Here is a 17,811-nt window from a genome sequence, read left to right on the forward strand (position 1 = left end):
TCTTATATTTACGTAGGTGCAATTCTAAACAAATGCTTGAGAAATTACCTAAACAGTAAGGTTTATTTCATTCAAATCAAACAAGTACAACCAAAGTTATGGTCGTTCAAAAATATAAAGATGCAACATTTTGTAAAAATTTGATGCCCTATATTTAGAAGACCTGTGGTCAGAATGTGCAAAAAACATCAATGTAATGTTCGGGGCGACACAGGAACTCGCTCACAAATTTATAATGAAATCGCTGATGGTAAGGTGCAAAACAGCCGATTTTTGTTCGATTTGACGTGGAATGCCCCAGTTGTTACAGAAAAATATTGCTCGTAAAAACTGTCATTTTTTTCGAGCTTTTGCCCCATGCAGCTGCTGAACCGTTGGTCCGTGGTTGGCGCCGAGCACATTCCCGGCGCGGGTTAACGTAAGACAAGCTTGGTGTAGGTAAGAGGTTATTGCAGCAAAAACGTTTTCACCAAAAACATAAAATTTTAGTAGGTTTTGCCCTTCGGAGGCTTGGTCTATAAATAAAATCTGAGAGGGCTGTTCAGAAAAAGCTATTCGAAAGAACTATATCGAGAGCGCTTTTCCACGGCGTTGTAGCTCTATCCGTTCCTGAGTTATGCGCTGATTTGTGCAAAATTGTCAAAACCGGAAAAAAATCGGTATATTACTTTTGGTGACCTCCAGTGAACTCAGCGGTGACCTTATAATTATGGAAAAATGGCCTTATTCTGAAAGATATCTTATAGTGAGCTAGGTATTGTTTTTGTGCATCTTTCTACCTTTAACCCGCGCGGGGCTGGGGTCTCCAACCGAACGCGCGGGGCTGGGGGGGGGGGTAAATTTTACCCCCCCCCCCTGTTATCTCCCGAACTAATGGTCCGATTTGGAAAATTCAAACGCCAATCGAAAGATCTCATCACGAACAACTAAAAACATGTACTTAATTTTAAGTTTGAGGTCAAGGTCAAGGTCAGGTCAAGGGTACAAATTGCAGGTTCCTACAGTATCGGCCTTGCACCGTAGTTGCCGAAGAATGGAGTCATGGACTGAGACTGTTCGCCCAAAACGTGTTCTTAGGCTACCAAGACAATATTCGTTGCATACAATATCATTCAGAGGTCAAGGTCAAGGTCAGGTCAGGTCAGATCAGGTCACCAAAAACAAAATATAGAAAAGGGCATGTGCGACACATGTTTTATGGGTCATTTTACTCATAGAATTCAATAGGCACACTCAATAAGTGATATGGACCACCTCTGGATGAATTTCAGGTCGAGGTCAGGTCAAGGTCAGGTCAAGTGAGGTCAAATTTTGAAGTTGGTTGTTAAGGCCTAAAAAGGTGTCTATCTGATGCAGTTTTTCACGGCGAATCGAATGGTGCTATTTTCGTTTCCGTACGAGGTCTAGAACTTCCAAAAAAGTCATTTTTCAAAAAAAAATGTGTGTCGTGACGTCATACAACTTTGAGTAACTCCCACATTTTTGAACCGATTCTTCTAAAACTTGGTATGTAGGTGCACATAGACCACTTCTCTGACATATACTCCGGTTTTTTTGATACACTCAAAATTTTGGATTTTATAGCTATTTTTCCAAAAAAGTCAGTTTAAAAAAAAATTGGGCCAAAATCCAAAGTTTTCAAAAAACCGAGATAGCCATTTGATAGACAAAGTAGAATTGCGTATATCCTTTTTTGTTACGTCTTGATTCCTTTAAAAATGAAGATGTTAGCGGCGTTTGAACTTTTGCCGTTTTTGAGGCGAAAATGGCGAACATGACGTCACTAAAACGTCAATTTCTCAAAAATTTTCCGACGGATTTCGCTCAAATTTTCAGGGAACGTGTCAAATTGATGTAAGAAAAGGTACTGAATGTTTGGCGGCGCGTTTTTGAGATATTGCAATAATTCGCGAGGGGGGGGGGGTAAAATTTACCCCCCCAGCCCCGCGCGGGTTTTAAGTTTCGGACATAAACGGGTGTGGCCAAATGCGTCTCCCTCCCCACCCCCCGCCCCCACCATGGCAAAGTTGGCTGCAACATGCCCCCCCTACCAGGGCGAGAGTTCAGGTCTAAATGGAGATGATTATCGCACAGCATGCTTCAACTTAAGTGTCTTTGATATTTCCTGACGCTACACAAGACAAGACTTCTCTATACCAAACTCACCCTATCAAGCCAAGATATAAACGGACCCTGTGATAGACCAACGATGAATGAGCACCTGGGATCTCGGCCAGCCTATGTGTGGGACGGGCGGTCAGTGGGGGACGGGGGCGGTGGGGGGGGGGGTAGGGGGCAGCGGTCAGCCGGTCGGTCGGTCGGTCGGTGTGGCCGCCGCAGTCGATACGACCTTCCAGTAGCGTGTTGTTGCTGTCACCATGACGGGGGCGGCGCCGCTTCGAATGGTTTAGCCACACAGCCCTATACGCGGCCAGTGATGAGTCTTTGAAAAACATTTACCCACAGTTGGTTATCATATCGATGCAAAACAGACTTGTAAACGACTCAAATTTTTTTTGAGTCGATTCTTTGTTTGAGTCTGGAAATTTGAATCGATTCATCAAACGACTCATGATGTTAAATTTAATTGATTCGAATCAACTCATGACTCATCAAGTTCCTCGATAAAATGATTCGAATCAACTCATGACTCGAGCAACTAGCCAACGGAATGATTCGAATCAACTCATGACTCACATTTTGATGAATCGATTCAAATCAACTCATGACTCACACGACATTTTTATTGAACTTATTTCATTCAACCCATGACTCACTATAGGCATTTGTTGATTATTTGACTCAAAGCTATGACAAAATGAATATGCCGCATACCACAATTGTATTAAGCAGCATAGTAGCCTTGACCAAAGATTCAAGCAGCTACCTAGTAGGACTAGGTAGTAGGTACATAGGTACCTACCTTACACCTACCTATCTTCAACACTCAACAGTCAACAGTGCAATATCAGATAAATTTGTAAGTAACTCTGAGAGACAATTATAATATAAGTGAGGACTAAGGAGTAGCATAGTAACCTATCTCTTATTATTACCTAGAAAGTCTTTTTGAAAATTCAAAAGCACAAGTTCCGAGAGGCATTCATGTTTTTTTTAATCAAACTTTTTCTACATGATAATGAAACAAATGTTACTACTTCTTACTTATCACATAAAATTATTCAAACAGTACAACCTCAAAAATAGGATTAATCCCACCTGTGACACATTCAGCATCAGCAGGGACTCCATTGGCCACGAGGAGCAAACGAGGAGGCCATGACCTTGCATGGGTGTGGCTCAGTGGCTCAGGCCTCAGAATCAGATGTGATCTTGAGTTGAGACTCGAAAGTGACGCCCACGTCGCCTTCCCGCCAAGGTAGGCCATAATGACCAAGGTCACGTATGTCAAACTAGTGGCAGCTTCAGATCGCTGTTACCGTGCGATCGTACTAACTTACTGAAAATTTGTGCTAACCTGCTGCAGTGGAAAACAAGTAAGTATTATGTCCGTGAAGTTAGCGTCAGCAACAACAACGAATACAGCGTCGGATTCAGAATCACTCAAAAAACTCATATTCGGTCAATTGGGGGACGGGGAGCAAGAATATGACCTTTACTTGGCCCTAGCTTTTACCCCTTACCCCTTAATCGGCCCTTAAGGGAAGGGGCGCGTCAAAAGTGCCTCAAGGGTTCGTCTGATCGCCAAAATAAGGGTCGCAATCGATTCTTCGGGTCAATATCTAGCCGCAGCCTCGGGTTCCAGATGTGTGCAACTTACCCCTTACCCCTTAATCGGCCATTAAAGGAAGGGGCGCGTCAAAAGTGCCTCAAGGGTTCGTCTGATCGCAAAAATAAGGGTCGCAATCGATTCCTCGGGTCAATATCTAGCCGCAGCCTTGGGTTCCAGATGTGTGCAACTTACCCCTTGCCCCTTAATCGGCCCTTAAAGGAAGGGGCGCGTCAAAAGGGCCTCAAGGGTTCGTCTGATAGCATAAATAAGGGTCGCAATCGATTCCTCGGGTTAATATCTAGCCGCAGCCTCGGGTTCCAGATGTGAGCAACTTACCCCTTACCCCTTAATGGGCCCTTAAAGGAAGGGGCGCATCAAAAGTGCCTCAAGGGTTCGTCTGATCGCCAAAATAAGGGTCGCAATCGATTCTTCGGGTCAATACCTAGCCGCAGCCTCGGGTTCCAGATGTGTGCAACTTACCCCTTACCCCTTAATCGGCCCTTAAAGGAAGGGGCGCGTCAAAAGTGCCTCAAGGGTTCCTCTGATCGCAAAAATAAGGGTCGCAATCGATTCCTCGGGTCAATATCTAGCCGCAGCCACGGGTTCCAGATGTGTGCAACTTACCCCTAACCCCTTGAGGCACTTTAGACGCGCCCCTTCCTTTAAGGGCCGATTAAGGGGTAAGGGGTAAGTTGCACACATCTGGAACCCGAGGCTGCGGCTAGATATTGACCCGAGGAATCGATTGCGACCCTGGATCAGACGAACCCTTGAGGCACTTTTGACGCGCCCCTTCCTTTAAGGGCCGATTAAGGGGTAAGGGGTAAGTTGCACACATCTGGAACCCGAGGCTGCGGCTAGATATTGACCCGAAGAATCGATTGCGACCCTTATTTTGGCGATCAGACGAACCCTTGAGGCACTTTTGACGCGCCCCTTCCTTTAAGGGCCGATTAAGGGGTAAGGGGTAAGTTGCACACATCTGGAACCCAAGGCTGCGGCTAGATATTAACCCGGGGAATCGATTGCGACCCTTATTTTGGCGATCAGACGAACCCTTGAGGCACTTTTGACGCGCCCCTTCCTTTAAGGGCCGATTCAGGGGTAAGGGGTAAAAGCTAGGGCCAAATAAAGGTCATATTCTTGCTCCCCGTCCCCCAATTGACCGAATATGAGTTTTTTGAGTGATTCTGAATCCGACGCTGTATTCGTTGTTGTTGCTGACGCTAACTTCACGGACATAATACTTACTTGTTTTCCACTGCAGCAGGTTAGCACAAATTTGCAGTAAGTTAGTACGATCGCACGGTAACTGCGATCTGAAGCTGTCACTAGTTTGACATACGTGACCTTGGTCATTACGGCCTACCTTGGCGGGAAGGCGACGGTGACGCAAGCTTTACCGATCTAGGTGAGTTTATTTATATTATAGCATAGCCTATAGGTAGTTTATAGGCTATAGGTAGTTTGGGCGTATTTGACTCTATAGACACCCGGCTAACTCTTATGCTGTTGATTGATTATTGGGACCAAATTGGGACTGGGAGAAGGGGAGGCAGCCGCAGGTGTCAATTCTGACTTCTGACATGTAAAATGTAGGTACCTAGGTAGTGTAGCAGGCACTTGGCTTGGTAAGACTAAGTACCTACCAACTGCCAAATGCTTTTGGCTCATTAGGCGCCTGTGCACTGCCTGAGCCTCTGAGGCTCTTGTAAGTCTGAAATATGGAGTTAAGTGATGGCTAAAGCTGAGGGAGTGATCTAGCATTGATTATTAGGGTGTTGATGGTGACTTGTAAACGACTCAAATTTTTTTTGAGTCGATTCTTTGTTTGAGTCGGAAATTTTGAATCGATTCATCAAATGACTCATGATGCTAAATTTAATCGATTCGAATCAACTCATGACTCATCAAGTTCCCCGATAAAGTGATTCGAATCAACTCACGACTCATCGAAAAACGGTTTGAATCTGAGTCGATTCACGAATCAACTCAGAGTCGTTTACAAGTCTGATGCAAAACTAATTTCGATAGTGGAAAACGATTAAGGAAGAGTTGCAAATATTCGTATGCGGAATATGACACAGGGTAAAATGGCGAAGACTGTCAGCCGCCCGGGTGAGCCATTGAATTCCGCACTTGTGTCCGGCAGCATGTAACAGTTGTCAGCGGGAGCTGGGCTGCTCAGACAATGCCATGGTGCGTTCCTAAACACCTGAATCGTTCGAAACTTCGGAACTTCGCAGCTGTCCTCCCTCCTCCCTGCCCCCCCCCCCCATCGGACCACATTTAACAGTTGTTGGCAGGAGCTGGACTGCTCAATGACATCCATGTGTCCCTAAACACATGAACGGAGGACCAGCTGGGCGAAACTTCCGAGTAGTCCTTCCTCCCCCTCCCCTTCCCCGAAAGACCGCCTTGATGAGGGCCCTCTCTCCCTCCGGACCAACTGGGCCGTGCAGCTTCTACCCATACGCAAATGTCCCCCTAGAGAGGTAGCTCCAGTTGGGATTTTCAATAGAAAATCACAGTTCTAAAGAATAGTGATTTGGCTAATTGAAAAGTCCCAACCTTCGGATACCCATACACCTCATAACGATACAACTGGACCCTGGCTTCTACCAATACGCAAATGTCTCCCTAGAGAGATAGCTCAGGTGGCTTCTACCCATACCCATATATCTCATACCGATACCGGTATACCCAGATATATGTCCTACCCATCCCTTTCCACGCCACCCTCGAGAATGCCGATCGGCGCGGCCGAGGCCCTACTGTCCATCTTGAAGCCATCGCCTAGCAAACTGATCTCGAAGATCACCCGGACTTCAACTCGCATATTCAACGCAGGGTCAACAATGCGACTATTCGATCCTCTGATTAGGCGGGTGATTGATATGAAAATGGATAGACAGGACATTACCTGCCATTTGAAGAGCTACGTTACTTTAGTGATTCATTTTTTCTTAGCATATCGCAAAGTGGCATCACCACCTTCATACTCGCTGTGGCTGTTTGGACGGTTGTTCAAAAACATTTGGGAGGCCACACGCACACTTGGATACACTGTAGGCGGCCTAAGCAAAATATCGATAAGGTACGCCGCAATAGCCGAGTTGCGTTACACACACACAACAAACATGATCTTGGAATTTTTCACAGCGTCACTCATCATTTATAGGCATAGATGGCATATACTCAGCTGTGAACAGGGCTGATGATAAAATTGGTCCCCGTGCGGTTTTCCATCAACGACTGACTCACCGCTCAAGGCCGGGAAGGGATGATGCCCGGTCGTTGTTACGAAGCAGTGTCATGCCTTGACCGTGAATTTAACGGCGTGTCACGCGTTTCTGACGCATGGCCGTGATCATGAGAGCGTATGACGGATATCTGACGCGTGAGTCGTGATTTGTGCCGTGTGATCCGCATGGCGCGTGACCTTGAATGTGACCCGTGTGACACGTACCTAAGTACCATATGACCGTGATTGTGACAGTGGATGTGACGCACGATTGTCGTGTGACCGTGACACGTGTGACGTCACTCAGGTGTTTGTGTGACGTGTGACGATGAGGCGTGGGACGGTGAGGCACGAGCAGCTGTGCCCCCCCCCCCCGTACGAAGACTGACGGCTGATGGGGCGGGCACAGTTGGTCGCTGTATGAAAATGGCAGCGGAGACGGTCCACTGTCCGGCGGGGGAGCGCTGCGGCGCCGGCGAGAGAGAGAGAGAGAGAGAGAGAGAGAGAGAGAGAGAGAGAGAGAGAGAGAGAGAGAGAGAGAGAGGGGGGGGGGAGAGAGAGAGAGACAGAGACAGAGACAGACAGACCGCACCTAGTGTCTTGTTTTACTAAGTGTTGTCATTTTAGTACGCACAAAGTCGTTCGCGCCTCTGTTGGTATGCCCCGCTATAGGCCGCCTCCAACTGTGATACTTTCGCGCAGTTTTAGAAGAACTGATTTTACTATGCTGAACTTCGACCTCGCAAACGCCGATTGGATCGCTGTCTTCTCCGCACCTAGTGTCACCGATAAGTGGAGTAACTTTTTGACGACCTTTTTGCCCGTTCTTAACACCCACGCCCCCGTCAGAGCCGTTAGGATCCGGAACCCTACCGCCCCTTTTGTGTCCGACGCCACTAAGGATTTGATGTGTCGCCGTCGGGGGGCGCTAGCGCAATACGGGCACGGTTCGAGTGAATACCGCAACGCGAACAGGGCGGTACGCAGCGCCATCCGGCGTGACAGCCGTGATGACGTGGAACGGCGCATTCGGGAGAGCGGGCGCCGGGGCATGTGGCGCATTATTAGACCATACGTGGGTAGTAGGCGGGGGTCGCGTGCTGTGCCCAGCACATCGGCGGACCACCTGAATGAGTATTTTGTCAGTGTCGGACCGCGAGTTGCTGACGAGGTACGTGGGTCGGGTGATCTGCCGACCGCCCCTTGCCGTTTGCCGCGTGTGGGCGCCTGTGCGTTTGTGCTGGCGCCGTTATCGCTGTCGGAGCTGCGTGCTGTCGTCTTCGGACTCAGCAGCTCGTCGGCCTGCGGCGAGGACGGCGTCAGTATACACGTGTTCCGTGCGTGTTTTGAGTCGATCGGTGAGGTGCTCCTACATTTGCTCAACTCCAGCATAGCCCAATCCGATGTCCCGCAGTCCTGGAAACATTCCCTTGTCCATCCCATCCTCAAATCCGGTGATTTGTCTAACCCGTCCAATTTCCGTCCTATATCCATCGTACCTGTCATCACCAAAATCCTAGAACGAGCTGTTCACCAACAGCTCTACTCCTACCTGTCCGAAAACCATCTCCTATCTCCTAACCAGCACGGTTTCCGACCCCATCACTCCACGGAAACCGCGCTCGCATCCATTTCCGACCATATCCTATCAGCATCTGACCATGGAGAGGTTTCCCTTCTCTGCCTGCTGGACTTGAGCAAATGTTTTGATGTGATTGACCACTCGAAACTCCTTTCAAAATTACAGGCACACGGAATTAACACGTCATGGTTTTCTGCATATCTTAAAAACCACACTCAGAGCGTCAGCTTCACTGACAATCACGGTGGAGTCAAAAAGTCCCGCCCGCTGCCCAACAGCATCGGAGTTTTTCAGGGTTCAGCCTTAGGTCCCCTCCTCTACTGCGTCTTCGCTAACGACCTTAGTCAGTTTGCCGAGGGCGCAGTAGTAGTTCAATACGCAGACGACACACAAATTCTAGTAAGCGGCAAAAAATCCCAAATTCAATCTGTCGTCACTCGTATGGAGGACACCTTGGCCTCTCTGGACCGTTGGTTCCGGGCCAACGGTTTAAAAGTCAACGCCGCTAAGACCCAGCTGATGCTGTTGGGCAGCCCCCAAAATCTTCGTACATTGCCTGAATTTAAAGTAAAGTACCGCGATCACGAGTTATCCCCAGTTATCTCAGTCAAAAACCTCGGCATCATATTTGATCGTCACCTGACCTGGGGTGATCATATCACAACGCTCACGAAACGCTGCTTTGGAGTTTTGGGTGGTCTCTCGCATCTCCGGGGGCACCTACCGCCCACTGTGATCTCCGTGCTGGTCAGCGCACTGGTCATATCCCAAATTCGATACTGCATCGCAGTATATGGTGCTTGCACCAGACACAATCTCTCTCGGATACAAAAAATATTAAACTACGCAGCCAAAGTCATTTTCGGCCGAAAAAAGTACGACCATGTCTCCGATTTGATGTGCCAGTTGCGCTGGCTCAGCGCGGAGAACCTCGTCACCTACCACTCCCTGTGCCTGTTGCACAAAGTGCGGTGTTACGCCGAGCCGGAGGTGCTGGCACACAGTCTGACCACTGTGGCGGAGGCGCGCGGCGGGGACGCTGATGTCAGTACCCGGCAGGACGCGCTCCTGCACGTGCCGCGATCCCGTACAGAGATGGGCAAACGCCGGTTCACCTGCCGAGCGCCGGCTGCCCTCAACTCGCTGCCACCTGATTTGACCCGACTGCCCCCTGGAGCTTTCGGACGTCACTTGCGTACCCATCTGCTCGAGGAGCAAAACACTGTCTAGCCAGCATGACTGTTTATCTGCACGTGTGTTTCCCTTTCATCATCTTTTACCGTTTTTTACCACCATCTGTTTTATTGACGACGGGCAGTAATAGCCACATGTGCACGTGGAATGTCCTGAATAAATTGTCTATTGTCTATTGACAGAGACAGAGACAGAGAGACTGAGAGAGAGAGAGAGAGAGAGAGAGAGAGAGAGAGAGAGAGAGAGAGAGAGAGAGAGGGAGGGGGGGCGGTGACGGACGCTGATTACACCGGAAACACCGCGACACGTCATAGGACCGGAATGCCTTGCTATGAAGACCCAGCGCAGTCATTTTTGAGATAATAAAAGAAAAGCCAGCTAATTACTGCGAATGCATGCTAATCAAGGCGTTATCCTTGACTTTGATCAATGAGGATATTTATCGGTTCTGCTGGTCACAAAAGATGGTAAAAAGACAGGTAGCATGTTGTGATGCAATCATAGAGGGTGACTGCGATCCAGGGACTTGTTTGCCTCTGCTGCAAGACCCGTTTTGGGGAGAATAATGCCATTACGACCGATGCCCGTTTCTACCCCAGCTCATTGCTCGGATATTGCAGACAGACGCCAGCCGGGCTGCCAGACAGTTGACCTCTAGGTAATCCATCCCGGTCAGACGGCCCCGGTCACTGGGCAGACTCATTAGCTACTGCTGATTCCCGGAGCTGTCCCCCATGCACTACTCCGTGACCCAATGACCGTCAGTGTTCATATTTGCCGGCTGGTAACCCAATGATGATCGATCTCATCATTCACGACTCGACACATCCAGCACCCTGTCCTTTCCGCCCCCTCCCCTTCGTGTCCCCTCGCCCCACCTGGAGGCCTGGGGAGGGACACTGGACACGTCTGGTGAGTATGTGAGCCCCTCCCTCACACACGTGGTGTGCTGGCCACCCTCTCAGTACAGGCGACAGGATGGGACAGCAGGCGCGTGCTGTACCACGTGGTCCTCTGCACCAGGACGGCCGCGTGGACACTGGACAGACGGGCGGACGGACAGACGGATAAACGGAGTGAAAAGGAAAGACGGACAGATGGACATACGGACGGACTGAATGGGCAATACGGGGCCCCAGGGCATATTTTAAGGCACTTACTGCGTCCCATTCTGGGACGCAGCCCCCTCGCCTTGGGACATAGCCCCTGCTGATTTGACCCACTGCGTCCCTGCCCTGTGCCCTGTCCGGTTCCCTGACTTGTGCCCTGCTGTGTGCCCTGACCTGTACCCTTCCCTCTAAAATGTCCTGTGCCATGCCCTGTAACCTGCCGTGCCCTACTTTCTGCCCTCCTCAGTGCCCTACTCTGTTCCTTGCCCTGTGCCCTTAGTGGTAGCACGTGCCCTCTGCTCAACTTTGGGACGCAGTAAAAATTTGTTAAAATATGCCCGTATTACGGGCAGGTGAGCAGATGGACAGCAGGAAGGGGAGAGACGGGCGTAACTGTCGCGACTGAACGACAGGCATATAGACAGACAGACAGACAGACAGACAGACAGACAGACAGACAGACAGACAGACAGACAGACAGACAGACAGACAGACAGATAAATGACAAACCGTGGATGCAGACAGCTTAGGCCTATTCAGGTACGGGAGCGGACAGAAAGACATATCGGATGAACCGGACGGCTTGGCACTGGCGCTGTACAGTTAGTATTGCAGAAAAGCTCAGTAATTGTCGCCACTCGTCCGTCGTTTAACGTTTGTCTATCTAGTTTTCATTTTAATTTCAAAGTCAATTTCTTAACGTCGTGTATGTGTAACCTATGTAGGTACAATGAGCATTGTATAGTCGACTACAGAATTATGCTCCACTTTTCACAGGCGATTATTTGCCTGGAGTGGTAGACTGTGCCGCATCACACGGGCTGAGTTCACAAATTACAGCTTTGTCCCAATGCTCACAACCGACACGCTGAATTGCGTCATAAACGGCACAACTTTGAACTTAGCGCTCCAGTCAACTGATAGCTTCTGAGGAGTGGACCATCATTCTGTAGTCGACTACACATATAGGGAAAATAATTGAATTTTCCAAACAATGTTAAGATAGCTTACCACAACAGTGTGACGAGAAAAGCCTTTAATCGGCTTACCAGCAGACTTTTGCGACAAACTTTCCATAAAGAAATTAAATGCATAGTTGGTTAGGTAGAAGTGCCGGCTTCCCATGGATATTTGCCTAAGAGACATGCCATGGAGACATGCTTAGGCGTCCCGTCCCGTAGTGCAAGTAATCCATAAAGAACGGATAATACTCATTGGCGGGTCCAGGGGGGGGGGGGGACATTTGGAGAAAATGCCTCTCCCCGCAGCGCCCGAAATCGACGATAATTTGCGTTTTTTTCGAGAATAAAGCAATAACTACACAACTTTTAAGTGAAAAATTTGTTTCAAACGATACAGCAGCGCGTAAGGAATGCAAATCTGATGAGTTTTTTTTAATTTGGAGAAACTTTTTTGGGGGTATACCATAGGCGGCGGAACGGGGGGGGGCACCGGGGCACCGTGCCCCCCTTGAATTCTGCAAGGGGGGCACCAATAGCAAGGTGCCCCCCCTTAAATTTGATGTATTAGTACCAGTGGCGGATTCGGGAAAACTCCAAGGCGAGGGTCATCAGAATCGAAGTGGTGCCCCTACCTATTCTCAAAATTAAAACCTCAACGGATTTCGGCCACTTAATTTTGGTGGTGCCCTATTTTCAGTTTTTTTTCCTTATTTTTGGTTCGTCATGTGATGACTGGTGCCCCTGCTAGGCCGCTGGTGCCCCTGGAAAGACTGCGGTACCTACCTACCCTGCCCCCTGACAAGCCTACGGTGGGCCCTGACATGACTTAGGTGCCCATGGTCCCTGACCGGCCCGTGGTGCCCCTGACAGGCCTGTGGTGTCCTTGCTAGGCCTGTGGTGTCCCTGGGCCTTGGCAGGTCTGTGGTGCCCCTGGCGAGCCTGTGGTGCCCCTGTTAGAACGCAGGTGCCCTTGACAGGTTTGTGGTGCCCCTGACAATCCTAAAGTGTCAACGACAGGCTTGTGGTGCCCTTGGCAGGTCCATGGTGCCCTTGCGAGGCCGGTGGTTCCCCTGCGAAGCCAATAGTGCCCCTGGCAGGCCTCTGGTGCCCCTGGTAGGTCTGTGGTGCCCCTGGAAGACCTGTAGTGCTTTTGCTAGGCCGATGGTGCTCTTGACAGGCCTGTGGTGCCACTGACAGGCCCGTGATGCCCCTGCTAGGCCTGTGATACCCCTGGCGGGCCTGTGGTGCCCCTGTCGGCTGTCAGGCCTGTGGTGCTCCTGGCAGGCATGTGGTGACCCCAGGCCCTAAGTCATGACCCATGTGACCTCCCCCCTGGGATTCGCCACTGATTAGTACTGCGATGGCTTCTTGGGAATTTGATACATGTAGGATAAATGGAATTTATCAAACGACAATAAGGAAGAGACAAACACATAGGTACTTGAGGATCAGCTTAACCCTCGCCGGCACAGGCCATTTTGAGTCCTTCGACGGCACGGGGGGGGGTACGACCCCCCCTCGCGTTTGGCCCCTGATGGAGCTAGAGCTTCGCGGAAAAAACGAGCGTGTTGTCCGTCACAAGAGGAAGCCAATGATACCCAATTTTAAGATCCTAGGTCATCGGTTGACCTTCCAGGTCAGGTCAATGACCCATAAATCGGGAATATCGGGACCTGTTAGAAAGTCGTAAAGTGTGGCTGCTAAGGGGTTTTCCGGGGTGCTGATCACGAATATCGTGTTAGTTTTGATCATAGATGATGTCGTGAAGCGTTTAGACCAGGTCGGGTCAGGTCAGGTCAGGTCAACCGGTAGGGGTCGTGACGGGTATTCGTAGTACCTGTCATCCGCCTCTGACAGCTTCGTAACATGTTACGAAGGCACCAAAACTACTTCGTAAATGGTCCAATGGTTGCTAAACTTGAATTCAGCTCCAAAAACAAGCCTAGAAACATGTAAAACTCGAAAAAGTGAACCGAGGTCACCGAAGGTCAATGACCTGACCTGACCTTCTGGTGACCTTGACATCCACCCTAATGCATGGGAGCAACATCAAATCACATGTTTGAACGTTTGAAACCACGAAAAACTTGCAAACGCGTGGCTAATGCGAGTCGACATACGCCGAATCGCGATTCCGGCCAAACATGGTCTCAGAAAAGAGGTCACAGGTCAAAGGTCATTTGGGTCAGGGTCATGATATTTTCAGGGAAGGTGTAAAATTGATCAATGCGAGGGTATTGAAAGTTTCGTCGCGATCGGCCGCTTTTTACGCGAGTTATTCGCGAAAAACCTTAGGGGGTGCATCAACCGGCGAGGGTTAAAGTTAACCACTCATACGGGGGTGAACTGCCATTTTCTTTTTGTAAAAAAAAAATAAAAAATAAAAAAAAATCATCGTGTCAGGGCTGTGACGAAAAAAAAGTGGCCTAAATCCGATGAGAAAACAGGATTTGGGGGTACCCTAGGTTTGGCTCCTTGAGCTGGTGCCCCCCCTTGTCTCAAATCGTTCCGCCGCCTATGGGGTATACTGCTCCCCGCAGCGTATAAGACCGCCTTTCTGGATCCGGCAGTGAGGATACTTGCCACATTAAGGAAACTTTCGAAGACAGGACGTCCCAGCACGTCTCCATGGGAAGTGGACATCCTTTTAGTGGCCACAATATACCTACATGCATGTCTGCAGGACATCCTGTGTGTGACCACACAGTAATGCACCGAGAGCTACTGGTACTGCATTGTGCACGCTGCACCCTGCATCCTGCACAGTGCACAGTTGTGGTGGTGCCATTGGTAATGCAAATTTCGGGTGCCCTGCGATTTCAGCATAATTATCAATAAGAAAGTGAAATATGCTACTGTTTATGCATGTTCATCACTAGTTGTTCCAAATTTTATTACGAACACCGTGGGTTTTATTTAACCTGAATCCCATTATTTCAGGGGCTTTAGCAGCTCAGTGCTTGAAGTTATCAACGACAGCGCTACCGCCTACCGGCGCCGACGGCTGCGTGTGTCCCCACCTGCACCGGTAGGCGCCCTGCCATCGATCAGTACCGGACAGCACGGTCACGGAGGCGGGGGTGGGGAGGGGGGGCAATGCACCCTACCGGCACGGCTCCTCACCTGAAGGGCTGCTCCGAGCAGTGTCAGCGTGTCCGCTCCCCGCCGGTCCTGTCTCGCTCAGCGCAGGCCTCCGCTCGTCACCCCTGCTCGGCGCCACACTGCCTCCGTGCCCGTCTGCCGCGGTACTGTGCGCCGCCACGGCACACCTATCCGGCCCGGCCGGCGCGGCCACCAGCCGACGAACCGCCGCCGGCGCGCCGCCCGAGCCGGAGCCGTAACACGAGCCCGAGCTGAAGCCGCAGCGGCACCCGGCGGTGTCGCATGTCACAGACAGCACGGGGACGGGGCAGAGGGTGACGGGGACTCACCCATGGGTCGTGACAGTCCGTGATGTCCGTGACGACCCTGTGACAGTCTCGTGACAGTCTCGTGACGTTCCCTTGAAAGTATGTAATTGTCTGTGACGGTCAATGCCGGCGCCTGTCGCCCCCCTCGGCCTGTCGCGGCACGGTGTGGTGTCTAACAGAGTAAACAGCGCCGCTCGTGGCCATTGGGTCAGCTGACCTCTGTTTATGGATTGTGAGCGGACCGGCGCGCGGTCGGGCACCGATAGGCCGACACCGGGGCTCACATGATGCCTGGTTCTGTCACCGGAAGGAGTGGGACGCGTCACCGGAAGGAGTGAGGCACCTCTTCGGAAGGAGTGGGACGCGTCACCGGAAGAAGACTGTCATCGGCCCACGAGTGGCCTGCCATCGAAACCAAATGACCTATTATCGGACCGCGAGTGACTGTAACTTGTGTCATCGAACTTGTGTCATCGAATTGTAACTTGTGAAAAATCTGTCACAGGACCTCAAGTGACCTGACACGGATCACGACTGGCGTGACAAGGAACAACGACTGACCTGCCTGTACCTATACCAATATCGTTTCTTACGTACGTATGTACGAAAGTACCTTGTTCATCCGCCCTCTCTTCCCTGGGGATCAACTCATCCACATTCTCGATCACACTCTCCTGACCCGAGCGATCGACCCCACCAAGCGACCAGCGCGGTGGGAGGGGGAGGGGTACGCAGCATACCCTATCCGGGCCTGCCGAGATGACCGTTTGAGTGGCCGGGTTGACTTCTGTGGCGGGATGCGCCTTCCTCAACGGGATGGACGCTGTCGCCGCGGCCTACCAGTGCGGCGGGTGATCAGTTTACACCAGATGTCTCTCCACTCCTCCCATTCCATGGCCCGAAATTGGCCGATCGCTCGCAGCTCCAGACTGGGGCCACGAAAAAAAAAATGCGGCCAACCGCTCATTAGGATGGATGCTATACAGCTCCAGGTCCACGGGTCTATTCAGGCGTGATTGGCGGTATCCCCGCCCTCGGCGTTAACTCCTATTTTTAGAGCCACCCGCGGGCTATTCACGGACACTGGATAATGGCGCTGCAGCCAAGGACGATAATGTCTGATGGTCGATGGATATAGTAGGACTGTGTAATTTTCAAAGCCGCAAGGGAGTCAAGACTCGCAGCGAATCAAGGCAAAGCCGTTCACGCAGCGAGGCAGTCGGGTAAACGAATGAATACCTTATCGGTTGCGCCGCCATTGTCACACACTTTTCCCTTTAACCCGCGCCCCACTGGGGTCTGTGTATAACACGCCCTACTGGGGGGGGGGGGGGGCTATTCATAGCCCCCCCTCCTAACTCCGAAACTACTGGGCCGATCGTCAAAATTCAAACGGCGTCTGATAGTCCCGGAAAAACTGTCGAGCGAAACCTAATTTCATTGACCTCGAGGTCACCAATGACGTCACAGGTCAGGTCAAAGTAAAAATTATTAGCATTTTGGCTTGTTCACATTTTGGGCTCTGGCCGCCGTCTTACAAGTCAGATCATGCTCATTTTTGGTTTCCACACTCGTGAACAGATGCTCTAGATACCTTGAGGGTACCAAACTTGTACTTTGATTTTCAGGTCAGGGTCAGGTCATCACAGGTCACGGAAATATTATATCATGCGTCGGTCACGTGACACATGTTTTATGGTCCATTTAGGCCATAGATTTCGAATTTGATGTCTTCTGTGTCATTCGAGGTAATTTTGAGTCGATTTTAGCTTAGGTCAGGTCACTTTCAGGTCAAAAAAGGTCAAATTTTGAAGTTAAAATTTCTCAACAAAAAAGGTGTCTATTGGATGCAGTTTGAGCTCAGGAACACGGTTGTGCCATTTATATTGGTGTACGATGTCAAATACGTACTGAAAAATTGATTTGAAAAATTAATAATTGTGATTTTTTTGCAATAATGCGTATAACTTGGCTATTTTTGAAGATATTTAGCTAAAACTTGCTAGAGTTAGTCATAATCATGCGTTCTGTCACATATATTCCGGTTTTTTTCGAAAACTCAAAAACTTTTTGAAAAAAAATATAAAAATATAAATTTTGAATATTATTATATAAAATTTTCAAAATTTTCAAAATTTTGAAAATCCGAGATAGCAGTTTGATAGCGCGGTCAATTCTGAGTCCTTTCATGCAAAGAAATTGGATCTAGCTTAAAAACTGAGCTCTTGGGAGCGATTGCCGTGGTTCAATGTTTTGCGTCGAATTCGGACGAACATGACGTCACTCTGACGTCATTTCCGGCCGACCTATGGTAGCTACGAAGTTCAAATTTTGACACAAGGTGTCAAATTGATGCAGCTAAAGGTACTGAAAGTTTGGCGTCGATCCGTCAAGCGGTTTGGAAGTTATTGCGGAAAAACGAGAGGGGGGGGCTATAAATAGCCCCCCCCCCCCAGTGGGGCGCGGGTTAACAGAAAAATCCAATCACTTATCCTGTATATCGAGTTGGATTCATTCATTGATCATTTCTAGGTATTGAACATACCGCAAACCAGTATCTACTTAACTTCTTTAAGC

General features: G+C 49.8%; 1 protein-coding gene across 3 annotated transcripts in view; it reads right to left on the bottom strand.

Moving 5' to 3' along the window:
• The window catches only part of LOC122383921 (probable sodium/potassium/calcium exchanger CG1090), a 28,537-nt gene extending 13,464 nt beyond the window's left edge, over window positions 1-15,073 (bottom strand). For 2 of the 3 annotated variants that reach the window (XM_043370801.1, XM_043370797.1), the window contains exon 1: window positions 3,220-3,245. In XM_043370801.1, coding sequence (XP_043226736.1) covers window positions 3,220-3,230 — 11 coding nt within the window. In that variant the 5' untranslated portion in view covers window positions 3,231-3,245. Of the gene's footprint in view, window positions 1-3,219; window positions 3,246-14,947 lie in introns of those variants that run through there. The other variant, XM_043370799.1, reaches the window with a different exon arrangement.
• Window positions 15,074-17,811: the final 2,738 nt, after the last annotated feature.

The sequence above is a fragment of the Amphibalanus amphitrite genome, unplaced genomic scaffold (assembly GCF_019059575.1).
Source record: "Amphibalanus amphitrite isolate SeventyFive unplaced genomic scaffold, NRLGWU_Aamphi_draft 000176F_arrow, whole genome shotgun sequence".
Lineage (NCBI taxonomy): Eukaryota > Metazoa > Arthropoda > Thecostraca > Balanomorpha > Balanidae > Amphibalanus > Amphibalanus amphitrite.